The sequence below is a fragment of the Zonotrichia leucophrys genome, chromosome 6 (genome assembly GCF_028769735.1).
Source record: "Zonotrichia leucophrys gambelii isolate GWCS_2022_RI chromosome 6, RI_Zleu_2.0, whole genome shotgun sequence".
In the NCBI taxonomy this organism is placed as follows: Eukaryota; Metazoa; Chordata; class Aves; order Passeriformes; family Passerellidae; genus Zonotrichia; species Zonotrichia leucophrys.
In genome coordinates this window covers 4,643,446-4,663,527 of record NC_088176.1, presented here as the reverse complement: position 1 = coordinate 4,663,527, position 20,082 = coordinate 4,643,446, and the positions used below count along the sequence as shown (strand labels likewise).

Here is a 20,082-nt window from a genome sequence, read left to right as displayed (position 1 = left end):
AACCTTCCAAAACTCAACCCTTTATCCCCCTCAGAGCCCCTTTTCCAGCTCAGCCCTGGGGATCAGCTCTCCCACCCCACTCCTGTCCTGCACTTCCCCAAAGTCCTGCTTCAGCCTCCAACAGGGCTTTAAAAAAACCCAGCCAAAAGAGAATTTGCCAAAAATCCATCCAGACTCTGAGGGCAAGCAAATAAGACCTTCCCGAGGAAGTCTGGGTGAGGGTAGCCTTATACTGAATAAATAATTTCATGCTTCTCATGCCCAGCTACCGGCTCAGCCTGTGGAATATTTCAAGACATAATAAATAACAGACTAATTGACAGCTTTGCAAATTGTGAAACACTGATATTCACAAGTTGAAATATACTCCTAATTAAGAATTCAGATGCATGATGTTGGCTTTAGATTAAGATATGCCATGTGGGGTTTTCAAACTTTACACTATTAGATCATGTTGAAAAACAAGGTCACTTTAAAATTTTTCAGTCCAGTTTTTTTCATTTCTAGCTGCTTTCATACATCTAAATACAAGAAATAATGTTCTGAAGCCAGTAATTCAGAACAGTATGAGATTTTTAACTTCAAGGCTTTCTACCAATACATGGTACACTAGACAAGCTTTTTAAGCCCAGCAATGAAAAACTGAGTAAAAGTCAAGTAATTTATCTTTAGTCATTCAATAATTAAATGCACACAGCCTAGCCCTGAAGAAACAACCTCAAAACCAGTGGCATATACAGGCAAATAGGTAGTAACAGTAACTTTAGGATAGGAGAAAAAGAGTAAAGTTGTAGGACAAAGGGAGAGACCAGCACAGAAAAGTTCATTAGTGAAACCTTAATTTTTGCAGGATCCTGACGAACTAATATTGTGAAATTCATGGTAATGTATCTCCAATGCACACACAAACATGTTATTCAGACTAAAAAGCTGAAGGAGGAAAATGGGCAATGATAAATCTCAGTCTTTCTGTGTCTACAATTTGTATTACAAGGATAGAGTAATGCATCTCTGCCAAAAAATCTAAACCCACTTGTCTCCCTTACATCTGCAGATTAAAAACTGAATAAATAAATACAGAGGCTCACTTTACCAGTGTTCCAAGCATGTGTTAGAACTTAAACCTTAACAGCAACCAAAGCAACAGCTATCTGCACAAAAGATCAATGAGTATCTGCAGAAAAATTCCAGACCATCAAAACACGTGTGCTTTAAAAGAAGTTTCTCCTATTGTCCCTAAAAATGTTTATTTTCATAGTAAGTTTTCATTCATGAAACAAGCACTCTAATTTTAGGTCCGTGTTGTTTGTGGAGGGTTTGTTAAACAAGCCTGCTTTGTTTGCTGGGAGAGGGGATTTTGTAAACAGAGCCTCTGTGCTCTCCCAGAGCCCCTCCTCAGCAGGAGAGCATCCCACCACCTTGGCACCATCCTGGCACTGCAGCTCCAGCCACAGGGCTCAGCTGAAGCCATCCCTGCACCAGGTCAGAACAAAAACCCTGGGCTGCAACACCATGACAGGTTTGTTACCCCAAAAGGGATGGCTGGTGGTGTCCCAGCCTGGAAAAGTGGGGAGTGAAGTGGGGCCACATCCACTGCAAGCCCAAGCAGCTGTGAGAGGCAACAGCCCCCAAATCCACACTGCCACCACAGCCCCGACCAGCTGCCATCATCCTGCAATCACAGAGCCAAGGAATGGCTTGGCTTGGCTTGGACCTCAGAGCTCAGCTCATTCCACCCCCCTGCCATGGGCAGGAACACCTTCCACTATCCCAAAACCTTGTCCAACCTGGCCTGGAACTCCCAGGGATGGGGCAGCCACAGCTTCTCTGGGCAATCTCACAGTAAAGAATTTCTTCCCAATATCCCATCTCTCCCTGCCATCTGTCAGTGGGAAGCCATTCCCCCTGGTGCTGTCACTCCATCCCTTGCCCAAGTCCCTCTTCAGCTCTCCTGGAGCCCCTTCAGGCACTGGAAGAGGCTCTGAGGTGTCCCCAGAGCCCTGGACATATTTGCCCCTTCCCTTCCCTTCCCTTCCCTTCCCTTCCCTTCCCTTCCCTTCCCTTCCCTTCCCTTCCCTTCCCTTCCCTTCCCTTCCCTTCCCTTCCCTTCCCTTCCCTTCCCTTCCCTTCCCTTCCCTTCCCTTCCCTTCCCTTCCCTTCCCCAGGCTGTAGCTACATTAATTGTCAGAAAAAATACTGAACTAAGAGAGCTCCGTGCATTCCCTCTGAGACCATGCTAGATACAAGAAACGGATGAAAGAATCCAAGAATAGGGACACTAAACAAATAGAGGAATAAGACACAAAACATGGCTAGATGGAGATGTACTGAATTTTTGTTAAGCTGTTTTGCAGGAAATAATAACTGCCTGAGGACACAATACAGTAAAAATAATTGTATCCTTTCAACATGTTCTTTTTGACATGGACTTGTTTTCAAACCCCTCCTTTTGTTATTAAACTCTGTCTCCATAATTATAAACAAAACATAAAACTTGTAATCCTAGAATTCTTGTCAAGTAAGTTCATTTTTATCACACAAGCTGAACAAAATGAAGTTATATGGGAGGTTTTGCAGCAGTCACTCCTTGTGCAGCTTTGCATCCATTAAGGTTGTGGCCCTGTAAAAGTGTCCAACACTTCTCTCAGCTGGGCAGAACACGTTCCCCATTATGCCTCCATCTGAATTATTGCCATTTAAGGTACACAAATGTCTCCTTGCATGTTTAGGAAAACAGACTGTTTAACATTATGTATCCCCCAAAGTCTTTGAGCTGAAACATCAACACTTCAGTTTTCTCTTAATGCCAGATGTTTGAAAACTCTGCTTTATAAACACCTGAAAACTTTGCTTTATAAACACCTTCACATTAAAAAACAAGTTTGGAGGCAAATGGGCTGGAATTAGCAACTATACTATAGGCTGTGTAAGTCCTGATCATTCCAAAACTTGGTAATTCAAGGGTGTATTAAACATCCACCAATACAGGATTAGGGGAGTATTATTAGAGAGGTCAAGCACTTTGTTGCCATTCTAACAGTTTACAATCCCTGCTTTTCAGAGTTAAAAATAACTCAAAATTGCCCAGGCAATCACCCTGCTTTATTTTAAAATCAATAAGCTGCACCCAGTACTCACGTGCATGCATATCTGGAAAGAAGAAAGCAGTTTCATGCACTTCCCTGCACTTTTAACACACTTCTAAAACAGACAGCAAAGTGCTATAAGCACTTGTATGCTTAGCATACATTAGGCCAATATTTATTGGCATAATATAAGTTTAAATGATTAAAACTTTAATTAGTTTGAGTCAAGTAAGTTGAATGGAGATCTGCACATCTAAAGGACAGCAGCCAAAAATGGTCCTAAATATTTCTGCCTCAAAATATACTGTAACATTTCTCTACCTTCCTCCCTTTTCCCTGAATGGAAGATAGTTAAAAGCAATGAACAAGCCACACAATGCCAACTGGTAAAGACTAAAATGAAAAGAACATAAGAAAAAAATCATTGAATAAATCATGGATACACTGCCCATACTATCACTAAGCACCCCTTGAGAACACTAGCCCTAATAGCTTAAATAAATAAATAAAATCAATAATCAGGGGAACAAAAAGCTCATCTTGTCTTCTATCCATTCACAGAACAACAGGGCATTTGTATTGGGACAAAGATAGATTTTGGGTGCTATGTACTTTTGCTCCACAGACCCATTCTTCTTCAATTAATGAACAATGGAGTCATTTTCACAGCCTTTTCTGTCATCCCATCTCAGTGTTATTTGTGAAAACGTTTTCATTCTGAACAAGACAAGGGGAGGAAGCAAACAGTATCCTGTGCTGTTAAAAAGGATGATCTACTCCCCTGAAACCTTTCTAGTAAGAATCCCCAAATTGTCCAACACATCTAACACAGCAAATAACTGCTCTGAACAGTTTCAGCCATTCCTTTTAGAACAGTTCCACTCTTCAGCTGACAACAACTAAACAAAATAAAGATTTTGGCAGTGGTTAATTCCCACAGGACAAGCAGAAACCTCGGGGCAGTGTCTGAAAACACCAAGGAGGACTTTGAGGTTGTTGATTTTTGTTTATTTGTTGGGTTTCTTTTTAATTTGCACTGGAAAAGGCAACAACTCATCAAGCTCCCAGGTCTCCACAATAAGGCAACCTTTGAAAGCCTTTGGGAACTGATTTTATTAGAATGAGAAAAAACTTTAAAGAAGCTGTAACAAAAATATTTCACTTCTCCACTGACCCTCCTGCTTGGGGCCCTGCTCTGTGCAGCCTCTTGGAGCCCTCAAGGATTTTTGGGGAAACTCAGCACCACCCAAGAGCCTGCCAAGCTCCACAAACTTCAATTACTGGCTCTAATACCAATTCAAAAGAGCAGAGATTTGTTTTTAAATTACCTGCATCTAAGTAACACTGGTGGCTACCACAGGATGACATGAAATAATCTGGCCCCCTACCAGGGATATGCTGGTGGTGTGAAAACACAATTAATTACCATCATCTGCAACCCAGTACTATCATAGCCTTGCTCTAGGTTTTAGTCTTCATTTTTTACTTTGAGCTGTCACTTCAGGTATTTACTGTAATACTATAAATAATAATTTACTACTGTAAGGGAGATACAATTCATCCAGCAGATCTCCATAAGCACTGGAAGGAAAAACCATAAAACCCTGTATGCCCTGTCAACTCATTTAATGCAATATTCTCTCCTGAAAGAAGAAAAATGCAAGTTTTAACAGAGACTTAACTAAAGCAGAATGGACAGCAGAGAAATCCAACAGCATAAACAGATTTTCTTTCACAGTCACGTAGTCACGAACCTTGACACTAAAAATAACTCAGCCCATATCCCAATTTAGCCCATTCTGAAAACTTTGCAGTTGCACAATTCCCTTTTCTTCTCCTCCTTTCCACCCTTTCTCCTTGCCTCCAGAGGTTGCTATCATCTTCAGCACAATGAAGGCAGTAACTCATATTATATAAACAAATGCCACGAGCTGACCTCAGCAGCTGAGGGACTAATTTTAGCCACCATTCTCTAGGACAAAAATACATTGGTTGATGAAAATCTTCTAGGCTGCATAAAAAAAAAATTACAAACAGCTTAAAAAATGAGAGCTGGAGAAGAAATTGAGGGGTATTTTTGGTGGATGGTTGATTGGAATTTTTAGAGAAGACTACAAAGAGACGTGTTGGTAGCCATCAGGTTTAAAACTAAGGGTGTTGCAAAAAACCCTATAAAATTAACTACACTAACAACAAATAAATAATAATCTTGTTCTTTAAGAAAAAAAGCTTAGGTGAGACATTAAGAAAAAGAATTTCAGTGGGATGACCACTAAAGAACAAGAACAGATAAGAACACGTTATATGTTAGATATTATTATATATGCTATATACATGATATGTGTTATATATTGTTATATACTCACACCAAGGCAGAGATGTGCAGGAGTGTATCAAGGGAGGCCCTTGGCTCACATCCTACAGGTTTTAAAAGTTAACACAAATATAACTGAACCTGTATTGCAGTAAAGGGATGGACTACACAATCCATGATTCCACTTTTCCCTCCTGGCTCCACATCATTCACCTTTATAGAATTCTGGGACTTAAATTCCCATCCAAGTCCTGATGTTGTACTTTTTACAAGCTAGGCTGTGTTTAACATCAGGGTTGAGGATAAATAATAGAACCTCATTAATACACTCTGTTCATTAATTATACTTTTACTTGGAGACTGTACAGTCAGCAGCTAAACAAACTCAGAGAAAGAAAATAATCATTCATAATAATGAATTGTCATCTAGATTACATGCAACACTTCAGAGGAGTGTACTGTGATACCTCTGTAAAATTAATAAGGTCTTAGTTAAACCAGGCCTCATTAAAGTATCTCCCATTAAACCTTTCCTGGAAAATTGGAGAGAAAACATCTCTTGTGTGGATTAACTGGCTTGTCAGCCAGCTCCTACTGTAAAGGCTACAAGTGAAATATGGCAGAGCCAGGAAAAGCAGGAGCTCCAGGCCTTCAGACCAAATAAATTCCACTTGACAATATTGCCTAATTAGAGCTAAGATAATCAGCAAAACAGCAAAAATAAGAGCAGCTGGATTTGGAGTTAAATGAGAGACCCAACACTCCAAGTGCTGCCATCTTCAATAAATGTGGTGCACAGATAAAATTAACCAGTTTCAAGGACTCATACTTTGGTGACAGATTGACTTTTCTGTAGGACACAAGAATTTTAATATTTTGTCCAACATCTGAGCTGGCCTGGCTGTGAAGAGCTTTACATAGGGACCGTGTCAGGAAAGTGAAGAGAATTATCTCCATAAATATGTTTTCACCTTTTTCATCACAGCACTGCAGTGTCCATTACTGAATATTGACATTACCTCGCTTTTGGGAATTCTCACAAAGAGACAATTACAAAGACAAAATTCAGATTACAGGGTGTTAAATAGTGTTTGAGGACCATCCAAAATTATTAAATCAACAAAACTGAAGCTGATGAAGCAGCACTACATCAATTAATTTGTTTGATAAAAACCTTAAAAATACTCTTAATTCCATGCATTCTTACAGTTACTAGCAAGGACTAATGGGTTTGTAGAACTATAATTGGCAAAATCTGAAATGGGAATGTTGACCTCATTTCTCACATGAAGGAAAAAACTGAAGACATATAAATTGTAAAATACATTATACTCCCTTAAAAAAAATAAATTAAAGACCAAAAAACAGAAAACCAAAAGCACAAGAAAGCCACCCAAACAAAGTCCCCAGCTCTTTTGTCTCTGCATTTCACAATTTACAGTTCTCACTTTAACTGCCAGTGGTTGCTATGGAGTCCCCAAATGAGCCTTCAACTAAGATTTAGTGTAAGTCAGAAATGAGCAGGGAATTTATGACTGTGCTGAGTCATGAATTAGACGTGATGAATTCCCACCAGCTACCATCACTCAGAGGATGGTTTGTCTCAGGTTTATTAACATGATCCTGAATAAATCTTCTTAGCAGCTCCCTTGGACAGAGACAGGGAAGCTACCTCTAGTAAATCTGAAAACATCCACAAGCACAGAACTGACCAACAATTTAACAAACTGTGCCTCTTACTCCTGGGTTTTTAAGGTAGGATTTTAGCTCACTTACATCTTACACAAATTAGCAAAATCACAGTTATTAAGAAAAAATTTTAGTGAAGTTGTCCCAAATTAACAAAATTCCTGTAACAAGTAAAAGGTGTAGAGCACATCCCTGCTGTGCAAATGTAGGTAGTTAATGCCACATTCATCACATTTCTGTTTTTTCTTCACAACATTTGAACTGGGAGTCCTGAACATACAGAATATGGTTGGGTTTTTTATGGACCACATGAAAATAACTTGATCCAAACCAAGTTTATTTTCTCAAGGTGCAATAACGAGAAAGAGACTTGTTGATGTCAGAGGTCAGCTGAGACCTACAGAACAAACATCATCTGCCCTGATAAAAACCTAGAAATAATAGTCCAACATGAACATCCATATTCCTTGCACTTCACTTCTGCTACAAACTTCATCTTAAACTCCAGAAACAAATAAAAAGAAACATGGATTTCTAACACAAGGAATATAAACATTTCTAAGATTAGAAAAATAAATCCCCAGGGACGTGGTCACTTGTCTCCAAAGGGAGTTCAGACTGATAAAAAAAGCAAAGAAATAAAGTTAAGCAAAAAGACACAGCTGCGGTCTGTGTCTGTTTCTAGAAGAAAAATGGAATTGCAGAAAAATGCTGTGTAAAATTCAGCACAGCCTCAGCACCTGGACTGAGGAACAACTGTAATAATTTACCAATTATACACAGTAAAAAACAACAGCTTAGGAAAAAAAATAAAGAGGCAATTGAGTAATTACATTCACTATCTTTACCTACTATGAAAACATGGAAATATACACAGACACTGATATTCTGCTTTACATAATTACATTTTCAGTAGAAATCCCCTGTCAGCATTCACTTATGGCTGTTGCTATCCAGAATGGAGAATCTCTTTATTTCTGCTTGCTGATGCTCATAATAATGTGGTTTTCACAACCCCTCTACAAGTGTCTTAAAGAAAAAAACAAACCTCAAACACTTTGTAAGAAGCTGTTAAAAGTAAAGGAGAAAAGACTTTAAATATTAATCACTAGAAGAACCAAAGAATTAATAATTTTTCACTCATGGTATTTTTATTCTGTGTCACATTCTCATAGTTGTTTATTCCAACATGCTAAGTTCCATTTATTTGGTGTAGGCTTTTAGATAAGCAAAGGTGAAAGGAAAAAGCTTTTATGGAAGGAAGAAATGAAAAGAAAAAAGATTTTAAGGGACTCTGCAATCCTGAAAAGAGCACCTGCTTTCTGACATCCAAAAACCAGACATACCTCCTAGTCAAACACATGTGATAAAATACACGTAGAGAGATAAGGACTTTTTGCACCAGATAAACCTTGAAGGAACATTAAAGCAGCTTGATTTTCACATTTAGCACATGTTCATCAAGTCAATCGTGCAAAATCCTTTTGGAAGCCTTGGTCACTCTAAAAGACTTTTCTCAAAATCCCTTTGGGTTTTAATGCCCAAATTTCAGCAGGATTCAGGAGTCTCTCTTCAGAAGGAGCAGCTGGGTAAGGCCAGAGCTCTGAAGAAATCAATGTTCAATTTTAGCTGCTGATGTAGAGGAGGATCCCAGGGAACTCCAGGGAGAAAACAGAAGGAAGGAAGGCAGGAGGAGGATAAAAATGATGTTAATAAGACACACAAAAGGAGGGATTCCCTCCTCACTTGTGCAGCTCATCATTCTCAGCACTTTACTACTATATATTTTTGTCTTTATTATTTGCTGTTTGTTTTTAATGATCCTGCCAAAAAAACCAAAACCACTGTGTTGCCAAAACTTTTATTGCTTTCTTAAATAATGGTTTTACAATGCAGATACTTCACTTCTTTATTATCAAATGGTGCTGCAAGCAACAACTTGGCACTCTATACCAAGCACTGACTCATCAGGATATTTAGTTGACTCTTTATGACCTGTTTACATCAAAAGTTGTTTTGTGCTAATTGCAATGTAGATTTATTCCTACAAACTTATAAAATTAATCCTGGAAAAGCAAGTAGTTTCAGGGCAACTCCAGTCCTCCAAACTACTCCCAGCTAATCATATTTTTCTATTTTAAGGTAAATAATAAGACCAGTGAGAAAAGGAGACTAAAAAGAATAAAATAATAAAGAATAAAAAAGAATAATAAAGATGAAAAATATGACACTTGAAGGTATGAAAGCACCAGCTCTTTTTGTGTGGAACTAATGACACATTTAGCAAAGCTTTTTGCTGGTCACTGGCAGAACCATAACAAGCATGTGCTTACACCCCCCAAAATCCCAGAGGATCACATTAAATCTCCTTCCCTCACAAATTTCACTTTGCACAGCAAATCTGAGCTTACTGAAAACATGAACTAAATTCCATAGTGAGACATGGTGAAAGAGTCTGGGCAGGGGAAGATGAGGCAGGCTCCTGTGGATGTGGACATGCAGGACACCCCTGGATGCATTTCACTGCTGCACGAGGAGTGATGCTGAAATTCCTGAAAGCAGCCAAAGAAATTGGCTCTCAAGCGCCATAAAATTCCAGGGGCACCACTCACAACCACAATCAGTCTGAGGTATTTAGTTTAAGAATGATTAATCACAGTTGAATCAGCCTTTTGTTTCTTTTCTGACATTTCAGAGCCCTTTCTAGTATTCCATCTATCTGAAGTCTGGCCATGACTTGATACCAAAGGAGACTGTTTGAAATAATTCCATTTACTTTGGCCTGCATACAAGTCTGGATAAAGGTTTCAGTCAAAACACCTCTTCACATCACAGAATGGCCTTAAAATGGCACACAGAGATAACAGAGCACAAAGACATTAAATCTGCTGTGCACTTCCAAGTGCTCTGAGAGTTATTTACCAGCACCAGTGGGGTGGCCTCCAGGGGAAGCACATCCTTGACCCAAACAAGGAATGATCCGTGCTCCAACTTTCTATCTTTATATTTTTCCACATTATTCACAGATAAAAATGGTCAGGCGTAAGTGTTCAGCAAATTGCTATCAATGTTCAGTACTATGAAATTGTACCATCCAAAAGCAATGATTTAAAGGGAAAATGCACTACATTCACAACATCTATGCATATCCTAACACTGAAAAGGCCTCACAAAACCCAGAACTAAGGAAACTCACATAGAAAATGCCACCAAATCATTCCCAGCACAAGAACTTAGAGGAGAAAGGGATTTAAGGTCAACCCAGGCCAAATGGCTAATGCAAGGCAGCAAATACACTTATTATTTATACCAGAAACACAACCTCAAAATCCATTTCACATCACCCACCATGAGACTCAAATGAATGTGAAAGGACTGCAATGGAAAGAACAGAAAGGACCTTAAAGAGTTCAGAAGTGATTGGAAAATGTCAATTTAGTAACATAGAGCCGCCGAGTGACATTTTTTACTTGAAGGATGCAGGATAAAACAGAATATCAATCCAGGAAGAAAATCCAAGGTCCTCTTAAGCATTTCTCTGACATGGCTGTTTGCTAAAGGTGCTTCTTTTATTTGTGTAATTCCATAAATGTACTTGCAAATTATTGCATTTAACTGAAAACATTAACAACCACACAGACAGGACTTAAACACATGAGAAGCAACCCTGAGACCAACCTCATTTTCAAGTAAAATACTTTATGCTTAAAACTTCATCACACACTCCAAAATGCATTAGGAAAAAGACTTTGTGTCTTATGACTCTTGGAAAATTTTCCAGGAGCCTATTTTCCAATGTGAGAACCACCACATCTAACAGAGCCTGAGAAGGTTTCCCACAAGGTTGTGAATTTCTTCAGAGAACCATTTAAATCTTGTATTACCCTAACCTACACAGAAAAAAATGGAACAAAGCCATTGCTTAAGGTTTTTCACTGGATTTTTCCATATTAACATAACAGGACTACAGGAATCTTTTTGTCTCAATTTAATGTAGATTTTATTTTACTAGTTTGTAAATATTAACCCATACATGGGAACAAATCAGAGAGGGGCTGGGAACTCAAAGATATCCTAATTTTGCAATGCAATCCCTTCCCCTATCTTAAAAGAAATTTCACAGGGAATCCACTGTTCCAAAATCACATTGCAATCAATGTTGGCTGCTGGGGAACAAAAGGAATGGGAACAGTGAGTCAAAAGGGAGCTTTATTTTAAAAACCTCTGTAATTATGTCTGATCCATGGGTTAGTTGATACTCTAACTATTCATCTTCCTGCCTGAGAATCCAGAACTCTCCAACTCTGTCACTGGGCCAGAGGAACCCCAGCTCTGGGATCTGCTTCCAGAATTTTCAGGCCTCCAATCTTCCACTGGATTACACCCCATTTATACACCAAATTGTACCAGTTGTGGGAAGAGAACCCTGCAGATGAAATGGTCACACACTGACCCCAATAATATCCCCCAAATCTTTGCCTTCACTGTAAATAAATTCTGTGTTCTCATAAGACACTTCTCATACAGAGAATTGTTCCTGTGGTCAGCCTCCCTTTCTGAAGGTCCCAAAACAAAGAATATGCAAACAAAATTACAAGAAAAAGGTTAGAAACCCAGTGGATGGCTTTCCAGCTCCTTCTCTTTCTTTACCTGACACCAGTTTAACATCAGTCACCCACAGCCTGTCACTCCTCCACTGCAGTATCATTAAAGGAAGGGAGCCTCTAAATTCTCTATTAAACTGCAATAAAGCAAAGTCTTTAACATGAAATGCCTCCAAGTCAGCCAGGCATTACTGAAATTACTTAATCTGCAAAGTCAGAACTTCCCCACCCTACCTCAGCACTCCCAATCACTTACAGGAGCAGCAGCATTATCCAGATGCATTTCAGGGCTTAGCCTGATAATTTGGTTCTGGTGTTCTGTTTCAGTAAGGGAAAAGTGGAACTACAGAATTAATGTCAACCTGATTTTCAATTTCATTACTTTTGTCTACTTCTCAAACAAATGCATCCAGGAAAGGAAATATAAAATAGAAGAAAGGCCCTTGCAATTCATTTATTGGATTACTGCTGTCCCAGCAGAGAGCATTTTGTGTGTTTTAATCACACAGGTACAGGCTTTTCTTCTTATCCTCCCCAGTCCCTGCTCCAGCTTTAATTACCCAACACATTGACTTGTCCAGGTTTCTGGAAGACTAAAATGTATATCCTACCAAATCACAGTCATATCAAATAGTCATTAATTCTAAGCAAGGGAAGAAAAGGAGCTTTTGTGAAGGAAATAAAAAGTAAAAATACTCCCACTACAATTTAATCAATTTCCAATATGTAAGAATGAAATCTAGAAGCATTGTGGGAGTGTTGCATTCTTGATGCAATCATTTTCAAATTGCAGCACAGACTCAACAAAACATTGTAATAAATAATACAAATGCAGAGTGGTTCCTTTAATGCACTGCCTGATGTATGAGCTTCATTAATCTATGTACACAAAGTTCATTTATTTAGCAAAGCAGTATAAGCAGGTGAACCCAAAAGTTTCTTAACCGTGATATCTTTCAGAAATGGGATTTTTGGAGTTTTTTTGCTATTGTTGCCAGATTTTTAAGTGCCCTGGTAAAAAACATCCACTCATTTTACAAGTCTTACACCATGCAGGTTGTAGAAGAGATAAGTGATGTTAAATTGCAGTCTCTCAACATAAACAAATCACCCCAAACTTCTAAATATCTCCAAAGAGTAGAGGAAGTAATCAAAACCTTTAGTTCAAGCTGGTGATGTGACAGCCTCTAAGATGATTCAGATGAGAGAGGGCAGATTTTTCCAACTCATCCATCTTTTTCCATCAAACTAAATATTCTCTTTGTTTGGCCAGCAGATGGACATAAAAATTCAAATTGGCAAAGGGGACACACACACATCATCTACCAAAACAACAGGGATTTCCTATTTTCAGAAAACAATCCTCATGGTCACCTGTAGTGCAGGCCATAATCAAAATAAAATTCCTTCACAACCATCATTTTAATGAAACTCACAATTTTTGGCCATTTGAAAACACTGCAGATTTTTAACACATTTTGAGAGGGGGAAAAAAAGGAAACGAAAACACTTTGCCTCTTTCTCTAGATTTTGTGAACTTTTTAACTTTCCAGATTATTAACAGATAAAAATGGTTATGTGTAAGTGTTCAGCAAATTGCTGTCAATGTTCAGTACTCTGAAATTGTATCATATTAATATCCAAAAGCAATGATGCATTTAAAGAGAAAAGGTACCACATTCCCAAGATCTAAAACCACAACAGAGACACTCTTAGGAACTGAGGTCTGAATAAAGGTGAAGCCACCAGGGGTTACAAGGCAGCCAGAGTGGTTTCTGTAAATGTTCTTGGGTTTTCCTGATCCTCTCCTCAAAATCTGCTCTGCCTCAAAATCTCTGCTCACCAAACTTCTCACTGGTTTCATGGGCAGAACTCTAACAAAAAATAAAGAGTAAAACCCAGCCAAGCCCAAGAAAACATCTTATCACTGCCTGGAGTCACTAAGCAACAGGTACAAATATGCCAGCCTCAAAAAGGGAGAATTTTAGTGTACTGAAAGAGACCCTGTAAACATGAGATAGCCAGGTAACCAACTGACAAACATTATCTGACAGCCTTGAAAACCTCTCTTAAGCCAAGATGTAATAAATAGCACATGCAACTAAATTGGGCAAAAAAAATCCCTAAGCCAAGTTAAATAATAACCAGCATTCAAATTTAACCATATAAAGTCTACATTAAAATGCAAAGTGACAATTACAAAATATTATATTACTAGGAACACTGTCAAAAGCTTTGAATAACAGCACACAAAGGAAATAAGTGAAAACACACTTTACCTTGTATCTCATTTTGGGGCATGAATGAATGTAGAAACCCATATAATAAAAACAGAGATCAGGAGCTTTTACACAAAGCTGTCTGGTAAAAGCAATTTCCCTGTGAGGGGAAAGAAAAGACTAATTACATTTGAATACAATTCTTAAAGGCATTTTACCTCTTCATATTGAAATATTTTACAGCTGTCTCTTAATCTAGGATTTATAAAAGGACTAGACTTCTATAAAATAAAAATTAGCATCATAAACTCCAAACTAATGTTTTTAAAAATCCCAAACATAATAAACTGAAAATTATTACTTGGAAACCTAACAAACAAATCATCAAAATGCACAACACCATGTCAGCCTTAAAAATACTTTCATTTTTGTGTTTTAGTCTGCCAACTGTCTGATTTGAAATCTAAATAGAAATTACCAAGACCCTTTGCTTAATATGTTTCTTGTCAATATTTGTGTACACTGGAATTCTACAGAAACCTACTGGTATTCTGGAATTCTACTGGTTAACATGGCTCAGGAAAGCATCAGAGCTTTTTTTGAAAAATAAGCTTCAAGGATAAGTCTCTTGTTTGTTCTATCATTTATGCTCCAGCAATTTGCATGTAAAACCATCCATCTTTATGCAACAAAAGGTATTTTTACCCATCCCATGTTTGTTAGTATGATTGTCTCATTTATCCTGAAAAAAAAATCAATGTATTACAAAAACAAGTTTGCTTTTTATTTTACTGGCACAAGGAAAGCACTGTTACCACAAAGACTCAGCCAGTGCTTCCTCTAGAAATGATCATTTTTGCAGCATTTCTATCTGTGCAGATAGAAACTCCTGTAACAAACTGGATAAAAAATGGATGCTGGTTTTACTTGGTGTGTCAAAGGGATACGAAGATGTCCCTGCTCACTGCAGGGGAGCTGGAATAGATGATCTTTAAAAGGTCTCTTCCAACACAAACTATTCTCTGATCCAAGACATGAGTACATTCATATAGGAAGCATCTACAAACACTGGAGGCAATTTATCCCTTAAAATTAAATTAGCATGACTCAGTATTTCTTGATATTTTTTTTCCTGTGGCAAGACTGGCATTTCCAAGCAGTTGCTTCTCCCCTTGCTCTCCACTTACATGCCTACATATTTCCAATGATGCTCAAATCCCATCCTTTCTACAACTCAGCAGCAACAATTCTCAGAGTGCCATGAAGTGGAAGTGACAGCAATGCAGTCCAACCTCCTTGGAGTAAAATTGGCAACAGCTTTGAAGGTATCAGATTCCTTTGCAACTTCCTAAGTCCTCCCTGACTCAACCTTTTTCTTCCCCTTTTTGAAAGAAGAACGAGGTTGGCTCCCTCCAGGACTGTTGGGAACTCATTTTTATTGCCTTAAATGCTGCAGAATTTACAAGCTGCTTTTTCACAAGCTGAGCCATGCACTCATGGTGCAGCTACAAAGCTTTAAATTTATTATGTAAAAAATTTAAAATCATTTAAGGAATTCATAAGCATGGATTATGTCAGTTTATTATTACATAAAGTAATGTGATATTACAAATGCTAAAAAATAATTCTTAGGAGGACTTAGTATTTTATGCAAGGAAAATATTAGTCTAATTTCAAGTATCTATCATTTGTAATGGAATAGTTCTAAAAATCTAAACCATTAAGAGAAAAAAAGATCAATTCTAAGTCATAGGAGTTCTAATGTTTTTCCACATTTGTTAATTCTGATTAATTCTATACAATTATCAGGTCCTAATCAAAATCCAATCAAATTCAGATTAGACCTTTGAGATATTAAATTGCATGTGGTTTATTAATTACAGACAAGGTCTATGAACTAATTGTGGTAAGAAGTTTCCTTAAAGTGCTGTTTGTGCTTAGCATAGCTGAAATGTGCCATTTACCCACCCTGCAGGGTGACACTGAACCAGAGCTGAGAAGGAGCACCTGGAGAAAGGGGAAAGCTGCATCTCCCAATTCCAGGGCTCCTTTTGCACCTGACATTGTGCAGTGCAAACCCCCACAGGTGAAAAGTTTCATGCTACAGCTTCTCACACTCAGACTTGTACACAGACACGTCTGGCACGAGGCTCAAACCCAGCTGCTCATGAGAACACCACATCTGTCTGTGGCCAACTTCTTTCATATAAACACAGAAGCAAAAAAGGTAAGGGAAAAATAGAGTTACACAAGTATTTCCACTAATTTAGGGTGGATATTTTTCACTTATAGTAACAATGGAATCATAAAATTGCCCATGGAAGAAAAGCAGTAACTTGCAATTTCACATGCAAGTTTTGTTCACAGTGAAAAGCAATACCCACAGTTCCTACTGTTTTGCAAGACCATGCTGGATAGTTAATTTAAGGCTTTAAAATTCACAGAATTACTCTCTCCATCAGGCTTTCTGAAGAGAAAGATAATGAGATTAACATACCTGAAAAATATACATAGTGCTAGTACAGCAGGAGAGCACTAATTCAGTAGACAATACTTTTTAGGTACTCTGTTATTTATGATCTCAATGTGCATAAAACTATAAAAGTGATTAATTTCATTTGGTAACTGAGCTTAGAAAAAGGTCAAAGGAAAAATTATTTCTGTTCGGACAAAAAAAAAAAAGGGCTTTTCCTGCTGAAACCGAGCAATATTAAATTATTTTCAGTGGCAATAAAAATGAGGCATTTCGTTTCTGTGTGTTTTCTTAACCTGTAAAAGTATTTAGCTAACTAGAAAGTTACATCCCTAGTCAAGGATGACAATTAAAAATTTACCTGGAAGGCAACCAACCCCACAACTATTTTGCTAAAGGTAGCGTTACTAGTATATATTTAGACTAAAAATAAAACTCCAAGTTTAGAAACAAGTATTAATTCCATCCAGGTAAGGAAAACGTTCTCTTACCGTAATGCAGAGTAGACTCCCAAAGATAAGAAAGAGAAGTCTGGGTCATAGTACAGATAGACTGAGGACACACAGTAGGGCAGGATATCAATGACACCAACAGCAATGATCTTCCCATCCAGCCAGTACTGCTGGTGGAAGGAGCCATAGCCACACTCTGGTCCGTTTGGGGCATGCTCTGCCTAAGGACAAGAGAGGGATTAATTTAGTATGAAAACAATCCTAAAGAGAATTTCAACACCTAAGTAAATACTGTAAAAATTTTTGCTGGCCACCTGTATTTAGAAAAAAAAGGAAAAAAGGCATTTGAAAGGCAGGGAAAACAATGTTATTACTGGAACTTTTGTGCCCTTTGCTGTTGTCACAGTGGGTATAACCCATATATCACACATCCCAACATGAATCTGAAGTAGCCTCTGCCATCCAGCACTTGTGGTACTGACAGGACAAACCAATGTGCTTCTTTAAGCTATTAATGAATTATTACATGCAAACTTGGTGCTTCCAACAGTCCCTCTCACAGCAAGGACCTCCAAGTTCTCCATGTCCCCAAGCACTGGAAACACTTTCAGCATAGAAATTTATTTCCTCAGAGTGGCAACTGAATTTATTTCAGATGACCATTTATAAAAAAAACCTGAGTGGCCCACTCTTTATGAGATGTTTACTCTCTATAACAAAACACTTTTTATCCAAGAATCTGAAACTGTGTGGCAACAAAATCTGTGGAACCTCTTTTCTTTGTCAGCCCACATCAGAGCAAATCCTGCAAGAGCACCAAGGGACTGCTATTGTTGTGTGCTGTGGTTTTGGATGTGCACTGAAGTTTGACTCTGGATGGGGTAAAGCACCTCGAGCCAGAAACTGATGCTTGAAGTTAAGAAGAAAATGATCTCCCTAATTTAAACTGTATTACACAAGCAACTCTGGCATGCCATTTTCTCCCACGTCAAGTTTACTTTAATCCTGAATTCCACTGTGCTCAACTTAATTATCCATCTAGTCATGTTTTTCACTGCATTGCCAGATCTTCAGAAAGCTGCTTCTCACTCAATAAATCTGACAATATTGCCTGCTATTTCCAACTGTTTTGCATTACATCAGCTGAAGGTGGGTTTAATCAAGTATTTTGATACAGTAGCCCTGATTGAAGAGATGATAGGCAGGAGAAGTTACTCTAATTGGTACCACATGTGTCAAAAGAAATCAATCACGTGAGCAAAAATCATTTCAACTGCTTTACCCAACCAGCAAGCCCCAAAATAAAGGCCACATAACAATATGTTTGAATTTTTATATAGTTATATACCATCAAGCTAAGTGTGGAGCTATGAATACTCTAAAAGTGAAATGATGAAAACATTTGAGAGCTCCATCTGCAGTATGTGAGAACATTAAACCCAGATATAGCACATTAAACTCAGCTTTTCTTGTTCAGGTAAAAAGCCCACTTATCCAGCAGTTATGGTTTCATTCAGTAGCATCAGCTTTTCAGCAGAGCCAAATGAAATCACATGGTCAGTGGTAACATTTTCAGGCAAAAGATGTTCTCTAAGGATTTCTCAGCACAGGTTAAGTTCCCTTCTCAGAGTGCAGTCAGTGACAGAAAAATGAAACATCTCAAAGCCACAGGGAGATGTGGCTGGTAATAGAACACAGACTTGCTTAAATAAGTTTCAGTTAAAACAGATTTTCTTTCTTAGTCAAAAATTCATCATATAGGATTTAATGAATGTTAAAGAAGATAGTCTAAGCCACCATGGAAAAGATTTTCACTAAAGCAAAGTATTCTGAACTTAAACAAATGTCTGTGTGTGACCCCAAAGCTCCAAAGAGCAGCACATGGATTTGGTCACTGGACCTCTGCAAACTGAGCATTAACATCAGTTAAAACTTTTGGTAAAGCACAATCTGCAGTTATTTCACTAATGCAATTACAGTGAAATGTCATGAACATAGAGAGTCTGTGTTCTGGAACAAACATAATGAGCACAGCACTGATTTCAGGCAAAACAGACAGGGATCTCTGTTACATTAAGCAAATCACATTTTAAAAAGAGTAAGGTTTCCCTCCACCTTCAAAAATTCTCATACAATGTAATCCTTTGTAATGCTTGTCAGTATTCCATTTACTCCCATTCCTCGATGAATACTTGGCTCCTTTAACTCGATTTCCTGTGCACCATCCAGGCAATTTGACCTGAACCAGGTCTAGAATAGGAAACATTTTCCTGAAGCAGGCTTCAGGATTTCACACCACTGACATCTCCACTGGGACTGCGTCTGTCCAGGGCGATGGAAAATACACCAGTGACATCAGGGGAGCAAGCCCCACCAGAAAGGGCTTATCTTATCTACCCAAACTTATACACCAGCCCTGGAATCAATCCAGAAGGACCAAAGTATTTAAAATTAACAGTTTATAGTCCTACTTCAATATAATTAATTATTAGAATCTGATGATATTGAAAAAATCCAGGACAAAATGGAAGCCACAATGTTCTCTCCAATGTTCATACAGTCATGCAGATTAAAATACAACATATTCCATGTTCATTCTGTCTTCATATCCTGCTAGCTAATGATTCCATGAACACATTTGATTGCTCACATTTTATAACCCATTATTAAAATTTAAATATTTAACAGAACTGGCATTATATATTGCCCAATTAGTACCTCAGTGTAGTAACTGCTTCTAATTGAACTTCAATGATGGTGAGAGCACTAGAATTTCCTCAAAGCACATTGGTCATTCTTTTACTTTAATATTAACAGGTATTTTGCTTATTATAGTAATTATAAAAACATCTGTATTATAATTATTATTTGTATTATTATATAATTATTATTATTGGTATATTATTATTATTATTATTATTATTATTATTATTATTATTATTACTACTACTACTATTACTATTATTACTATTACTATTATTATTTACCAAAAATGTGTCCTCCCTGTACAATGCATGATTATTTTTCTCTGGGACGCTTCATGAAATTTCTTATTTTCTACTTTTCCATTTTACCCTCTGCTGTGCATGGAGGGAAGAGGAAGATATTAAACTTATGCTATCAATGAAAAAAAAAAAAGCCAGGAAACCCTTGAGTTCTCTGCTCCAGTGGAAATTATTTGCCAAATAAGCAAAGTGATTAATTCCAGCAGTTCCTTTCCCAATGGCACACACACAAACCTGCCA

At 37.8% G+C, this 20,082-nt stretch overlaps 1 protein-coding gene across 4 annotated transcripts in view; it reads right to left on the bottom strand.

Annotated features, from left to right (window-relative positions):
• The window catches only part of ATE1 (arginyltransferase 1), a 68,056-nt gene that overhangs the window by 26,744 nt on the left and 21,230 nt on the right, over positions 1–20,082 (bottom strand). For all 4 annotated transcript variants that reach the window (XM_064716142.1, XM_064716143.1, XM_064716140.1 and 1 more), the window contains exons 9-10: positions 16,877–17,058; positions 13,973–14,072 (exon numbers count right to left, since the gene is read on the bottom strand). In XM_064716142.1, coding sequence (XP_064572212.1) covers positions 13,973–14,072; positions 16,877–17,058 — 282 coding nt within the window. The remainder of the gene's footprint in view (positions 1–13,972; positions 14,073–16,876; positions 17,059–20,082) is intronic.